We start from the raw sequence: 15,946 nt of genomic DNA, 5'->3' as shown, positions 1-15,946 counted from the left end.
AGATTTAAAGTTTAAGACAGCAAACGACAAGTTATAACAAATGGAGCCATTGACTTAATTTCTAATAATTGTACTATATATTTTGATTTCTTGCTTACAATTATATGCTATGGTTATGTTGAAACTAAATTGTGCTATTTTGATTTCTTGCCCTTCATTTTTTTTTTCAACTTGGATTAAAGTAATTATTTAAGAGTACGTAGCATGGTCAGATTCATACTATATTGATCTTTGCTTATCATAAGTTGCTTTTTTTGGGTGATAATTGCATTTTACATGGAAATGCTTAAGAATGGAACTTTCGCTGGTCTACATCTAGATGCCTCCGATGCCTCGGATTTGCTTCTTTCTTTTGCCAGTTTGCCGCCATGGTAAGATCGTTGGCTTTGATACCAAATATTATGGATTTTTCTTGTGTTTGAATGATATTTTTGGATTTTGATGTATTAGATGAATGGATGGTCATGAAATTATAGGATGGAGATGATTTGATGATAGAAATACTGGATAAACTTGTATTGAAATGATAAAGAACAATTTCTCCTGAAATTATAAGATATTCTTTCTTGGCCCCTTTCAGTTGATTGTTGATTGGGTTGATTCTTATAGACCCAATCGGTTACAATTGTCTAACAACCAAAACCCATAAAACTACTAATAAAATGCAAGACTACAAAAAGGACCTAATCAATAACCTAAAAGACCCATTACAAATTTACAACTAAGGGATCTACTAACATAATAGACCCATAAAAGCCCACTACCTAAGAAAACCATATTTTGTAGCTCAAGTAAATTTTTGTATTAGTTATAAAAGTTCTCTAAAGAGAACATACCATTTTCTGATGTCCAAAATTAAAAACGTACCAAAAAAAGGTGGTTTCATAATCCATATTGGAAGCAATCCCTGCAATTTTGGCATGACTTCTACATAGTTTGGGGTATAAAATGATTGTTTGATATTAAATTATGAATTTAAGTTTTGCATGTCAGGACTTATTTTTATTTCTAGTTTGGAAGCCCAACTTGAGCAGAATTGGTTTGCATTTGAAAGATGAAGTCGACCAAGAATGTGATTGCTTTGGTCTAATTATTCTTACGTACGTTTTGTCAATAACAAGTGAACCTAATTCATATATACTTAAAATCTCGCTCATTTTCAAACAAAATTCAAATAACAAGAAACACTTATTGATCAATTTCATAACAATACAAATCACAAAAACCAAAATTTTTAAATCGATCGCCAAAACTTCATCAATTCATGAAGCTAATAACAGAAAGGAAGTAGCATGACAACGTCAAGTAATTAAAATAAAAATACTAGTACTATTAACAAAAATAAAATGCACAGATCAATCTCCAGCAAAAAGTTAAAATAAATAAATAAATGAACAGATGATTCATTGATAAATTCATGTTGATCAATTTTGAGATGGTTGTAATATTATTAGGTATTTCTCCCGATAAATTGTCACTCGAAAGGTTTAAAGAATAGACTAGACCAATAATAGAACCACCATATAGATTTTCTCTTCCTTTAGAAACCAGCAGCATTTGTTCTTCATAGTCTGCTCCGCCATTATCATCTCTACTCAAGTATCCTAAACATTGAGGGATTGCTCCTAAAAAGTAATTGTGTGCAAGGTCTAGGATCTGAAGTTGTGAAAGGAGACATAATTTTTGAGGTATGTTCCCATGAAACAAGTTGGACCTTAGGCTTAACCTCAATAAATATGGTAGGCTTTCTCCTATATGTGCTGAAAGTTTTCCAGAGAAATTGTTTCGTCCAAGATCGAGGTTTTGCAAGTTTCTATAGTTTCTAAAGAAAGGGGATAGCACTCCCTCAAGTTGATTTTGGCACAATGATAATACCTTTAGTGAACAAAGATGCCGCATTGAACTTGGAACATTGCCAGATATATTGTTATCTACTAAGTCCAATATCTTTAACTGCTGTAAATCCTTCCAATGAAGGGGTAGTTTCCCGGATAGAGAATTGTTTCCCAACACAAGAACTCCCAATTCCTTTAGCATTCCAATAGAATGGGGAATCCTACCATCAATTGAATTTGAAGAGAGGTCCAACCAAGATAACTTGGGCAATAATTCACCTATGTTTTTTGGAATAGGTCCAAAAAACATATTATTCTTGAGATGTATATCGATTAGATTGCTAGGAAAAAGTGGGAGTGGACCCTCTAAGTTGTTGGAACTCAGATCAAAATAATATGTCATGTGCTATTGTCACAGCTAACGCCTATCCAAGTGCAGCAATCATCACCAACCCAAGAAGAGATACGACCCGATGGATCTGCAAGACTTTCTTTAAAGCTAAGAAGTGATTTTCTCTCCATCTCTGAGCATCTAGAAATAGGGCTTTTGGTGCATAAAACAGGTTTAATAACTTGTAGGTAGGATGCAGTTCCAAGTAGAGAGAAGAAAAAAATCAGATGGAGAGGAATAACAGACATAAAGAAGTGGGTTCTAACCATTTTGCTAGTGAAATAGTTAGATATCTAAATGCATGTGATGCTACATGCATGGGGTTGGGGTTCGACTATTTATTCTTGCCAATAAGGTTGGTAGAGTTAGACATGTTATGTGGCATTAAATAAATAATAAACACAACATTTATTCAATTCAAAACCATTAACTTCAGCTTTCAAAATATAATTGTATCTCAACTTGTTAAGTGGTTGTAAGAGTACACATATTTTATTTAACATTTTGATGAGATGAAACCACCAAGGACTTTCTAAGTATCCACCAACTTGACTCATAAATTCGCTCTCTTGATTCTCCGAGAATAAAGCCAAAAAAAATTGAAAAATAAGATGTAATTGCCGTCCCCTTTGAGTTTAAAAGTTAATCTCAGGACAAAAACTCCACGCTTGGGTCTTTTATAAAGCAAAAAATTTAAAAAAAAAAAAAAAAAATTATAATTATGGTACATTTAAGCCTATGAATTTAAGTTATTCAATTAAACTAAGATTTTGGGTCCAACATTTTTAATTTCATCATACATCATGAAAAGTACGTGACCTTTCCAATGACAGCAAGAGGAAGTTGCAAGGAAAAGGGTGAAATTAAAGTATAATGGACTATTTTATATCTAAATTGGTTGCGTGTTTGTGACTATTCTTTGATACCCTTCTTTGTACAACATGTGAAAGGGGGAATATTCATATACTCATTGCGATTTTGACCAATTTCTCTCAATAAAATAATTTTAATTATTTTTCTTAGTGTTAAAATATTAATTGAATAATTAAATCCATCATTTTTTATCACTTCAACTTTTATGAGAAATAGAGATTTAACACCTACACCCTTGACTGACTAAAAGTAAATCCAAAGAAACATCCTCCTCTTTGGGTTGTGAAGTTTTTCCGATTGTGCAAATTAAGACTATAGAGCATAAGAAATAAAAAGTAGTTCCATATAGGCCCATGATGTTTGTAAGTGATAATCAATGAAATGGACATATGGCTTTCTTTATTGATTTGTTGAGCTTAAATTCCTCCAATAATAGTTGGGGAAGCCACGTTATACTGGATGGCCTGGAGTCAATTATTTCTACTGAAATTTGTAAAATATGTGAAATATTTAGTAAGTTTTTATGAAATTTGATGTATGTGCGTCCATATATAAAAACCTTTGTGGGTTTAATTATGTGAGTTTTTTTCTCAAAACTCCCTATAATTTTAGAAACTCCCATGGACTCGTTTTACTCCATTTCTATTTAAAAATAGAGCAAAAAGTCAATTAAAAACAAGATGTTTTTACTATATAGAAGAATCATCTGAATGATTGAAAAAGATGGATATGAAACGATTTTTTACAACTAAAGCATGAAAGCTCATGCATTTGCAGATTTCATTTCGTTTTCTGAAAGTCAATATTAGCTTCAGTAATGTAATATTAAGAATGATGGTTAAAATTGTAAATTAAGGCCTCGTCTTTTCTTTAGCCAAACGTTCGCTCACCCTTTGATTGCAGCACCATTAAATAGAGAATGAAAATATAATAGTAAGCGATGAGAAATGGATTTCGGAAAATGCGACCCAATAAAAGAAATAATGGCTTGCACAATTGTAAAAATTAGTCATATATATGACTTTGACAAGTGAAGATTTGAAGCATTTTGGATCATACATTATTACAACAACCTGAAAAACTTACGATGCATAAATTATGCATATTAAGAAAAGCTCCTAAGCCCACAGCTTCAATATTTCTCCGACTTGACCTAACTCCTTAGTAAGCAAACAATTTTGACCATAACAAACACAACAATCTTGTCTTTCAAATTATCAAAGCTACGAAAGTAAGCTTGTCTCCATGATGTTTTGATAATCAGTGTACCACAAACTCCCCAAAATGCAACAATAAACCCAACTATCATGCTAATCCAGAACGAGAATGACTCAATTCCCCTTCCATTTTGGTTACCACCATTTGGTGTTATTTTAATATTAGTTTCATCCTCGGAACACTTGGTTGAAAGAGGAGGTCCGCAGAGTAAAGAGTTACCTTCGTAAATAGAGGAGTCACTAAGTGTTTGAAGTTGATTTCCAGTTGGAATTTTTCCAGACAAGTTGTTGAATGACAGATTCAAGTGACTTAAGAATGTCAAAGAAGACAAGCTATCAGGGATAGGACCATAAAGCTCATTCATTGAGAGATCAAGTGACTCTAACATGTGTAAATTCTCAATTTTTTCTGGAATTCTTCCTGTCAAATGATTCATTGATAAATTCATGCTCACCAATTTTGAAATGCTTGTTATATTATCGGGTATTTCTCCTGATAGGTTGTTTCCCGAAAGGTCTATGGAATAGACAAGATGAATAGTTGATTCATCATATAGATTTTCTCTTCCTTTAGAAACTATTGGCATTTGCTCAGTAAGGATCATAACCAGATCATCATCATAACTAAAGTTTCCTAAACATTGAGGGATTACTCCTGAAAAATTATTGTGTGCAAGGTCTATAATTTGAAGATTTGAAATAAGACATAATTGTTGAGGTATGTCCCCGTGAAACAAGTTGGATCTCAAGCTTAACCTCAATAATTGTGGTAGACTTCCTCCAATCCATACTGGAAGTTTTCCAGAAAATTTGTTTCCTCCAAGATCAAGGCTCGTCAAGTTTCCATAGTTTCTAAAGAAAGAGAGAATCTCTCCTTCAAGATGATTTTGGCGCAAGGATAAGTGTGCTAATGAACTCAGATGTCGCATTGAACTTGGAACATTTCCAAATATATTGTTTTCTGCTAGGTCCAACACCAATAACTGTTGCAAATCCTTCCAATGAGGGGGGAGTTTCCCAGACAGGGAATTGTTTCTCAAAATAAGAAAGCTCAATTCCTTTAACATTCCAATAGAATAAGGAATTCTGCCAGTAATTGAATTTGAAGAGAGGTCAATCGAAGACAACTTGGGCAATAACTCACCTATGTTTTCACTAATAGGTCCGGAAAACAAATTATTTTGGAGAAATATGGAGCTCAGATTACTATGAAAAAGTGGAAGTGGACCTTCTAACTTGTTGGAACTCAAATCAAAATAAGATGCCAAAGGGTGAAATTGAAAATATGGTACCTGCCCCCGTAATTTGTTACCAGTTAGACTCCAAGAGACAACATTTGGGCAGGACTTCCAAAGGCCATCCGGAATGGTGTCGGAAATGCTAACATTGTCGAGCCCAAGAAAATTGAGGTCATTTTGTGTTTCTAGCCACGCTGGAAAGTTTGGGCCAATCTGCATGTTTGCTAATTTAATTTTGATCAGCTTAAAAGGAGGAACCCAATCGTGTTTGACATCTAAAATCAATGTCCATTTCGTAGACAAGTAGAGAAATTTTAATCGGATGAGATTTTGAAAATGAGCTTCAGTTAGGACACCTTCCCAAGAATTTCCACCAAGGCTCAACAAAACAAGCATTGAGAGTTTCCCAATGCTTTTTGGAATTGTTCCGTTCATTTGATTGTATGAGAGGTCAAGTGTTTGCAATGATGACAAGTTTCCAATAGAATCTGGAATTGAACCCGTGATGGAGCATCGAAAGAGGTCAATAGTTTTCAAATTCTTGAGTCCTTCCAACGAATGGGGCAAGTTCCCCCCAAGCAACATATTATGACCCAAATTTAGATCTTCAAGGCTACTGTTAGAGCATTGAGATAAGCCATCCAAGAAATCAGTTATCTCCCCACTTATGTTGGAAAATCGCAGATCTAATGTTTGCAAGTTGCAAAGGTTAGAAAATGAGTTTGGAATCTTCCCAACAAAATGGTTGTCACCTAAATCCAAGTTGCGCAAATTGTTCAGATGTCCCAAACCAACTGGAATATCACCTATAAGCCCACTAAACTCAAGTTTGATTGTTGAAAGCCCACTCATATTTGACAACCAGTGAGGTAGGGAGGAGTTAAAAAAGTTAAAAGAGAGATCAATGACTGAAAGCTTTGTAAAGTTGATGGAAGAAATAGAGTGAGGAAGACTGACAAGTCCACAGCCAGCTAGGTGTAACTCCCATAAGGGAGGAAGCATATTAACCGCATGAATCCAATTTGGAACTTTCTCAAGATTTACATTTCCCAAATTAAGGTACCTAAGAGAAGGAAAACCAACAAACCAATCTAGGCTTCTGACTTCCAATCCTGTAAAGGGATTGACCATGATGAAGGCGGATGAAATTGAATTGAGATCTAGATATTGCAGCCTTGATAGATTCCCGAGATGGGGTGGAATAACTCCGGAAAAAAATGAGAAAGAGAGATTGAGATACCTTAAACTCTCCAGGGAACCAAAAAACTTTGGAATATTGATTCCATTAAAATTATTCAAGCTTAGGTCAAAGTAACTCAAATGCTTTAGATTGAGTAAAGAAGAACTTATCTTGCCTCCCAAACACGACTTGTTGTGAGCTTTTGCTATTTCATCAACATGACGGTCATATTCTGTTGCTACATGAAATTCATTGTCTTCATAATAAAGATCAAATTCAATCGTTGGAAATGAGTTTTTGAGGTCCAGCTTGACGACATGTCCTGTGGTGTTGTCACAGCCAACGCCTGTCCAATTGCAGCAATCCTCACCAACCCAAGACGATAGACGACCCGATGGATCAGTGAGATCTTCTTTGAAGCTAAGAAGTGCTTCCCTCTCCACCTTTGAGCATCTGAAAATATGGCTTTTGGTGCATGAAACTGGTTTAATAAGTTGCAGGTAGGATGCAGTTCCAAGCAAAGAGAAGAAAAAAATCAGGAGGAGATGAACAGTAGACATGAAGTTGTGGGTGGTAACCATTCTGTGAATTCAAAATAGTTTAGACATCTAAAGTATTTATTGTTACAGATGAGAGAGGGCTAGCTTGTACTAATACCTTCATCAACTTAGGTTCGAAGAAGGTGAGCAGTCAGACTTTGCGAGCTATATCCAGCTGTAGTTAGACATCTAAAGTTTGAATGCAGGAGATCCAGTCAAACTTTGCGAGCTATAGCTAGCTGTCATGTTTTGTGACACTAAATGCATTGAGATCCAGTAATAAAGGTGACTTTGGAAAGTTTGAAATTTTTTTTGGATTGAAGTGTTTAGCTCTCTAACGTTTCTCTTAGATTTATAACGCCATGTTTAAGGTAACACAATCTTCAAACTGAATGGCTAAAAGTGACTATGCACCGTAGAATTATCCATCCTTTTAGGCGCAAATGGGTCTATGAACTCCTATTCCAAAATAATTATATAATAATAAAATGAAGTTACATCTATGTACGTAAAGCCAAATTAATCCCAAATTCCCTGCACTCATTTTTCTTTAAATGTACTTGTTACAAATAATATATACTATACCATAATGTAAGAGTAATGCTCTAGACTATATATATGTACCTTCATTCTATTAGGTTGATATGATAGTATCATTAGTTATTGAATCAGTTCTTGTAAAAAAATAAAAAATTTAAGAATCGATAAACACTGCCCCATCAACCCACACTTAACTAAATATATATATGATGCTACATTGTTACCGATTAAATGGTTGAGTTTCAGCTTTCTGGAGAAAATTGAAAATTGTATATATTTTATATGAGGTCCGTGATAGTAAAAGCTGAAAATTCTAAAATGACTCCAAATAATAATCAACCAAATACAAATATGAAATGAAAAACAAAAACACAGATATTTGGTTACGAAGATGAAACCATTTAGAGAACTCTCTAAAATGTAAAATCTTTCCGGGGCAGCCAAACCCAGGAAATCAATCAACTATAAAAGAATAAGGATTACAAGAAGTTCACACTTACAAAACCTTTGCAATTGACACTCCTTTGCATAAGACAAGGGACTCACTTAACTTCTACCGCAGTAGCCTTTTCCAGAACATCTGACACAACATTTAACTCTAAGAGAGACTAACCCTAACGCTCAATATCTTAAACGCTCTCTTAGCACATGGAATTCTTATGTGGAATACCTTACAATTTCGTGTATAACAGCTCTCTATATATAGACTACAAGAAAACCTAGTACTAGTTGAAATGGAAAGAAAAAACTAGTTCTAGTTGGAATAGGATTCATCCAAATTTTCTTCTTTATCTTGCGAGACGATTTTGGCATAACTAACTTTCGAATTTTGAAAATCTTATTTCAAAAAGATTTGTATAATTTTCTGTTAGCTTTCCAATGCCGCTGGTTTCACCTCAATCCGATTCTCGAGCCGAAAGTTATGCTTTGAATACTGATACATGTGCAGGATACGAAATTTAATCAAATCCTATTTTAACTCTAATTAAAGAATTTCGATTTAATTAAATTTAACAATATCATATCGATCTTCTAGGTCTTCTCTTGACACAACACCTTATGTATGCACTGCTGACGGGATTGCAGATGAATGTATTTTGTCACTGAATTTAGCAATTTAAAACCCAACAAAAGCAATGAGGACTTTTCATGCACATATGATGCGACTGACCAAAACTAAATCCACGAGAAATAAAGGCGACTTGACCATGAGAAATAAAGGCCACGTAACTATGGGTTTCGCTTATGTTGGCCATGGTGGGGGTTGAAAAATTAATTCTATTAATTGATAATTTACGTAGTCAAGAATTTTGGGTTTTTTGTTATCAATTTTTTTTTTTTAAGTACACCAAAGTGGAAGGAAATGAAAGTTTGATACATTAAAATAAGAGTTTTTGAACAATAGGAGAGTGTCTGCAAAAAGCGCGAAAGTATAGGGGAGTAAGTGAAGTTTTCCCTAAAAAGAAATTGGTTATTGGCAAGAAGTGGAGGTCACTAGCTCAATCAATTAGAGACTATGTTTCATAAAGTGTATGTCACTAGCTAATTCGAATCCCCCTCCCCCTTTTTCTCCCTTTGTTAAAAAAAAATAATAATAAACAAAAATAAATAAATTAATTAATTAATTCAAGAGAAGCTCGCGAACAACAAAACTCAAATATAAGAAACAATGCTGCTTTATTCTTTCCTTTATATATATATATATATATATATATATATATATATATATATATTGTACTGCTTTATAGTTTTAAACTTTAAAGGGTTTAACGCCTTCTCCAAAAGAAAATAAAAAAATAAATAAATAAATAAAGTACCCGCCAATTTTTTTTTTTTTAATTTTTAAGTTTTCATTTTATTTTTTAATTTTCACCCTTTTCAACCAAAATTCTGGTTCTCTATTGTCTTGGACAAAATCCAAGAAAAAGGATGTATAAAGTGGTATAGCACCAAAACAAAGGGGCATGACCCTTGCAAAACCTTTCAACCTTATCCAAACCTCTAAAGAAAGGAACACATGCAGAGACATGATCCTTGAAAGACCCTTTAAATCCTATTGGTGGAAAGAAAAGAAGTTTAATAGGAAATATGAAGTTCAAATTCTAATTGTTTTTGATTTTGAACACTCGAAAATATATTACTTTGATGGTAAGCTGCGTATTTGGGGTTAAAACTTGACTATTAACAAGTGATTAGACAACTAGATAGTTCTGAATCAAAAATGATAAACCCAAAGATAGCTAATTACATTGGTTATTTGAGCTTATATGATGTTACCTACTACTTAAAAGGTCGATTCTAATTTTATATTTCATTTGAGGTTACGACAATGAAAGAAGGGAAGACTTTCTTGATTGACAAATTAAGAATAAATCCAAGAAACGGTTTCCTACAAACAACTCTCTCATTTTCCACCTGTATATATTACGTGCTTCTCTACTGCATTTAGTTTGGTGTTGTGGAGGGAAGTCAAATTGGGTGGCTCATGATTCCTAACCTTTGCGTGATTTGCGGGGAGAAAAAGAAAGGTTCGCAGTAGTACTACTGGTCGGGGAAGACTGAAGAAAAAAGCAATTGGCTTGCGTGGGAAAGACTAAAGAGAGAGATTCGCGCGGTGGAGGCTGAAGAGCACTCATAAATACTGGCTCCACAGGCTGTTTGCTGTCTTCTTAACGAAGAAGAATGAAAGATGACAAAACCAGTGACGACCTTCCGAGTACCTACTACTCCCTTGACTGACTAATTAACACGAAATCCAAAGAAATCACATGCATCTGCTACTTTAATATTGGTCCGTTCCAAGTTTTGTTAGGACGGAAGACAATGCAAGAGCTTCGTCCTAATTAGTCCAATCTGTTTTTAATAAAATCGATTTAATTTTTATTATATCTGTTGTGTTTAACTTCGCGCATAAATATGTCTTCTATGGATTCCAAATTTCACTTTATTTTGCTATTTAAATTATATACTCGTATTAACGCACGTAATTGACATTGAGGTCAGGTGCGTATATATGATTCAAAAAGATTATATTGGAGTAGGTCCCAATTAAGAAGTACTGTATGCTGCCATGTATAGTGTTACTCACTTGCCAACTCTTAGTTTTGGAGAGCCTGCGATTTAAGTCACTGCAAGAGAAAATCGTCAACCACGCCACATATGCAAGAGAAAATCATTAATATTAAAAAAAAAAAACACACACACACACACACACAAAGGTATAAAGGAAGTGAAACGAATTTTTACCGCTCAAGCGTGGTAAATTGGGAAATGGGATTAAATAAAAGATAAAATGTCTCTCACAATTGTAAAATCATTCATATAAAGTATGGTACAATCTTCAGATGTGAAAATCATATATATTTCACATCTGAAGATTGTACCATACTTTATTACAGCAACCCGAACAAACTTATGATACAAATATAAATTAATGATGCATATTAAGGAAAGCTCTGATACTCATAGCCCAACTTCTCTCTGACTTGACCTTCTTTAGCAAGCGACCAATTTCAACCAAAACGATCACAACAATCTTGTCTTTCAAATTATCAAAGTTCCAAAAGTAAATCTAAATTATTCTCAAATTCCCCACTAAATGGCCGAGTCTCAGATTATAAAATAAAATTGTATCTTAACATGTTAATTAATTAAGTCAATAATTCAAAGAAATTGACTTAATTGCCAACTGATAATTAAGATAATTGGCTGAGTCTCTGCAAATTGCCTCTTAAACTCCACATGGGCTCCATGATGTCAATAGTTCCCAACTGATAATTCTAAGTTTAATTACCACGCAGCTAAGTTTTTCTTGACGGACTAAGAATAAATCCAATAAATCCAAGTCCTCTTCATGCAAATCGCTTGTTAAATTCCACGAGGACCACTGGATGGGATGTGACGATATCAGTATGGAATTTCTGAATTAGGATCGTCTCGAGTTCAAATGAACCGGATAATATCCGGTTAGTTATTATTTTATTTTCTTTACATGTCCACACAAGATGGGGAGGGGGATTCGAACCAGTGATCTCCACTTCATGAGGCGTGGTTCCTAACCGATTGAGCTACCTCTTGGGGAGATCCAGTTAGTTATATTGAAAATGTATTTTAATCCGCTAAAAAAGTAAAAAAGCAAAAATACCCCTCTAATATAACTAATTGGATATCATCCTGTTCTGAAATTTCTGGATATCCACTCTCTTGATTCATTTACATGGAATAAATCCAAATGAAAAATACACTTTGGAAAATAAAGAAGATGTTAATCTTAGAAGCACAAAGTTTAAATAAACTCTTGACTGCTTTCTTATTCCATGGCAATGTAATATTTAAAAAACGAATACGCAGAAAATATAGTCCCTCACTAACAGGACTTACAACTGACACACGACTCAACACAATACAACGAAATAACAACACCAAAGCAATAAGGATAACTTGCTGTCAATTACTCATAACTACTGCAGCCATCAGCCATGCACACGTAACAGCCCACACCTGCAATAACTCCCAAAAAAAAAAAAAAAAAGGTCTATTGATCACCATGTTTATTTCAATACATAGAAAGGCTCATAACATAAACGAATTAAGGCTTTGTCTTGTCTTTAGCCAACTGCTTGTTCATCATATTTTCTATATGATGACAAATGGTTATTGGAAAATGGGATGCAATAAAAGATAAAAATGTCTAACACAATTTAAAATCATTCATATAGATATATAAAGATTGGAGCATATATTATTACAGTAACATGAAAAACTTACAATATATAATTGATGCATATTGAGGAAAGCTCCAATGGTGCCCATAGCCTCCTCAACTTTTCTCCGACTTGACCTTGCTTAGCAAGCGAACAATTTTGACCATAACGAACAAAACAATCTTGTCTTTCAAATTATCAAAGCTTCGAAAGTAAGCTTGCCTCCATGACGTTTTAATAATCAGTGTGCCACAAACTCCCCAAAATCCAACAATAAATCCAGCTGCCATACTAATGTAGAACAAGAATGACCCAATGTCCCTTCCATTTTCGTTGGCTACTCTGTTACCACCATTTGGTCTAGGTTTAGTTTCATCCTCTGAACATTTGGTCGAAAGAGGAGGCCCACAGAGTAAAGAGTTACCTTTGTAGATAGAAGGATCATTAAGTGTTTGAAGTTGATTCCCACTTGGAATTTTTCCAGACAAGTTATTGAATGACAAATTCAAGTAACTTAAGAAGTTCAAAGAAGACAAGCTTTCAGGGATATGACCAGAAAGCTCATTCATTGAGAGATCAAGTGATTCTAACATGTATAAATCCCCAATTTTTTCAGGAACTCTTCCAGTCAGATGATTCATTGATAAATTCACGTTAACCAATCTTAACAGGCTTGTTATATTGCCAGGTATTTCTCCCGATAAATTGTTACTTGAAAGGTCTATGGAGTGAACAAGATTAATGATTGAATACTCATATAGATATTCTCTTCCTTTAGAAACCAACTGTATATGATCAAACTGGCCAGAATAACTATAATCATCTCTACTCCAGTTTCCTAAACATTGAGGGATTGCACCCGAAAAATCATTGTGTGCAAGGTCTATGATTTGGAGACTTGAAAGAAGACATAATTGAGGAGGTATGTTCCCGTGAAATAAGTTGGACCTTAGGCCTAACCTCAATAAAGATGAAAAACTTTCTCCTATCCACACTGGAAGTTCTCCAAAGAATTTGTTTCCGCCAAGATCAATGCTTCTCAAGTTTCTATAGTTTCTAAAGAAAGAAGGAAGCTCTCCTTCAAGATGATTTTGGCGCAACAATAATATATCTAGTGAACGCAAATATTGCATTGAACTTGGAACATTGCCAGATATATTATTATTTGCTAGGTCCAATACCTTTAACTGCTGTAAATCCTTCCAATGAGGGGGTAGTTTCCCAGATAGGGAATTGTTTCTCAAACTAAGAGTTATCAATTCCTTTAGCATTCCAATAGATTGGGGAATTCTACCGGTAATTAAATTTGAAGAGAGTTCCAATGAAGTTACGTTTGGCAATAGTTTACCTATGTTTTCAGGAATGGGTCCAGAAAACATATTATGCTCGAGAAGTATGACACTCAAGTTACTCGGAAAAATTGGGAGTGGACCCTTTAAGCTGTTGGAACCCAAATCAAAATAATATGCCGAAGGATGAAATTGAAAGTATGGTACCTGCCCGTGAAGATTGTTATCAGATAGACTCCAATAGGTGACATTTGGGTAGTACTTCCAAAGGCCATGCGGAATGGTGTCAGAAATGCCAGCATTATTTATCAGAAGAAATTTGAGTTCATTTTGTGTTTTTAGCCATGCTGGAAAATTTGGGCCGATCCGCACGTTTGCTAATCCAATATATCTCAGCTTAAAAGGAGGAACCCAGTCTTGTTTGACATTTAAAACCAATGTCCATTTCGCATAAAATTTTGGAGTCAAGAGCAGAGATTCTAATCGGGTGAGATTTTCGAAATGAGCTTCAGTTAGAACACCTTCCCAAGAATTCGAACCAAGTCTCAATGAAACAAGCATTGACAGTTTCCCGATGCTTTGTGGAATGGTTCCGTTCATATGATTCACCGAGACGTCAAGTGCTTGCAATGATGATAAGTTTCCGATAGAATCTGGCAGTGAACCCCGAACAGAGCTTTCAGAGAGGTCAAGTGTTTGAAGACTACTATTAGAACATTGAGACAAGCCATCCACAAACTCAGTTATCTCCCCACTTATGTTGGTGACTTGCAGATGTAATGTTTGCAAGTTGCAAAGTTTAGAAAATGAGCTTGGTATCTTTCCAATTACATTGTTGAAAGATAAATCCAAGTTGTGCAAGTTGGCTAGATGTCCCATACCATCTGGAATAGCACCTCTAAGTGAATTGAACTGAAGATTTAGTGTTGAAAGCCCACTCACATTTGACAACCAAGGAGGTATGAAGGAGTTAAATCTGTTAAAAGAGAGATCAAGGACCGAAAGCAATGTGAAGTTAATGGGGGAAATAGAGTAAGGAAGACTAACAAGACTACAAAAATGTAGGTGTAACTCCACCAAGGGAGGGAGCATATTAACCGCATCAACCCAATCAGGTACTTTATCGAGATTTACAGATCCTAAATTAAGGTACATAAGAGAAGGAAAACCACCAAACCACTGTGGGCTTTTGACTTCCAATTCCGCTGCAAAGGGAATGACCCTTTGGATTGTGGATGACAAGGAATATGAATTGAGGTCTAGATATTGGAGCTTTGATAGATTCCCAAGTTGGGGGGGAACAACTCCAGAAAAAAAGGAGAAAGAGAGATTAAGATAACTCAAACTTTCAATTGAACCCAAAAACTCTGGGACGTTTCCATTGAAAAGATTCATGCTTAGGTCCAGGTAACTCAAATGCTTTAGATCGAGCAAAGAAGAACTTATTTTGCCCCACAAGCAAGAATTGTAGTAAGCATTTCTTACTTCAACATGACGATTCGCATATTCTTTAAATGAGATGTAGTTTTCTTCAGCAAAATCAAATTCACTCACCGGAAATGAGTTTTTGAGGTCCAGCTCGACGACATGTCCCGTGTTGTTGTTACAGCCAACGCCTACCCAGTTGCAGCAATCCTCACCAACCCATAAAGAGAGACGACCTGATGGATCTGCGAGACCTTGTTTGAAGCTAAGAAGGGCGTTTCTCTCAACCTCGGAGCATCTAAAAACTTGTAGGAAGGATGCAGTTCCAAGCAGGGAGAAGACAAAAATCAGGATGAGATTAACGGTGGCCATAAACCTGTGGGTGCGAACCATTTTGAGAATGAAAAAGGTTAAAACATTAAACATGCATATGATTGTAGTTGCACTGGTTCAAGTATTTATTATTGCCGATAAGGAGGCCTCCTCATACAGTTTGCAGGGGAGAAGTTGGACATTAAATGCATTGAGGTCCACAGAGGAATTATAGTGGCGGGCCAGGCGGCCCCAAGCCGTCACTCCTATTCACACTATTCACCTACCATGAAAAAAGGGTATGTGCTTTCGCTTACATGTGGCACACATATACAATTATTCAATTCAAATGAAACCAATTTATTAGAGGATAGAGTTTCTTTCAAATTCGGTAGAAAGGATTT

The 15,946-nt window shown here is 35.0% G+C and overlaps 2 protein-coding genes across 3 annotated transcripts; both read right to left on the bottom strand.

Annotated features, from left to right (window-relative positions):
- Window positions 1-4,252: 4,252 nt before the first annotated feature.
- On the bottom strand, window positions 4,253-7,315 carry LOC132169209 (receptor-like protein EIX2). Its single transcript, XM_059580279.1, has one exon. It carries the CDS (start codon window positions 7,313-7,315, stop codon window positions 4,253-4,255), a length of 3,063 nt encoding a protein of 1,020 aa, XP_059436262.1.
- Window positions 7,316-12,196: 4,881 nt separating this feature from the next.
- On the bottom strand, window positions 12,197-15,613 carry LOC132171999 (receptor-like protein EIX2). Of its 2 annotated transcripts, XM_059583418.1 has the most exons (3): window positions 15,360-15,479; window positions 12,581-14,781; window positions 12,197-12,313 (listed from the first exon to the last, which is right to left on the bottom strand). In XM_059583418.1, the coding sequence occupies exons 1-2, from the start codon at window positions 15,392-15,394 to the stop codon at window positions 12,633-12,635; spliced, it is 2,184 nt and encodes a 727-aa protein (XP_059439401.1). In that variant the 5' UTR covers window positions 15,395-15,479; the 3' UTR covers window positions 12,197-12,313; window positions 12,581-12,632. The 2 variants fall into 2 exon arrangements, with proteins under 2 accessions (XP_059439401.1, XP_059439400.1); XM_059583417.1 differs by having other exon boundaries at window positions 12,581-15,613.
- Between the last annotated feature and the right edge of the window lie 333 nt (window positions 15,614-15,946).

The sequence above is a fragment of the Corylus avellana genome, chromosome ca2, assembly GCF_901000735.1.
Source record: "Corylus avellana chromosome ca2, CavTom2PMs-1.0".
Lineage (NCBI taxonomy): Eukaryota > Viridiplantae > Streptophyta > Magnoliopsida > Fagales > Betulaceae > Corylus > Corylus avellana.
This window is presented reverse-complemented; position numbering and strand designations above follow the sequence as displayed.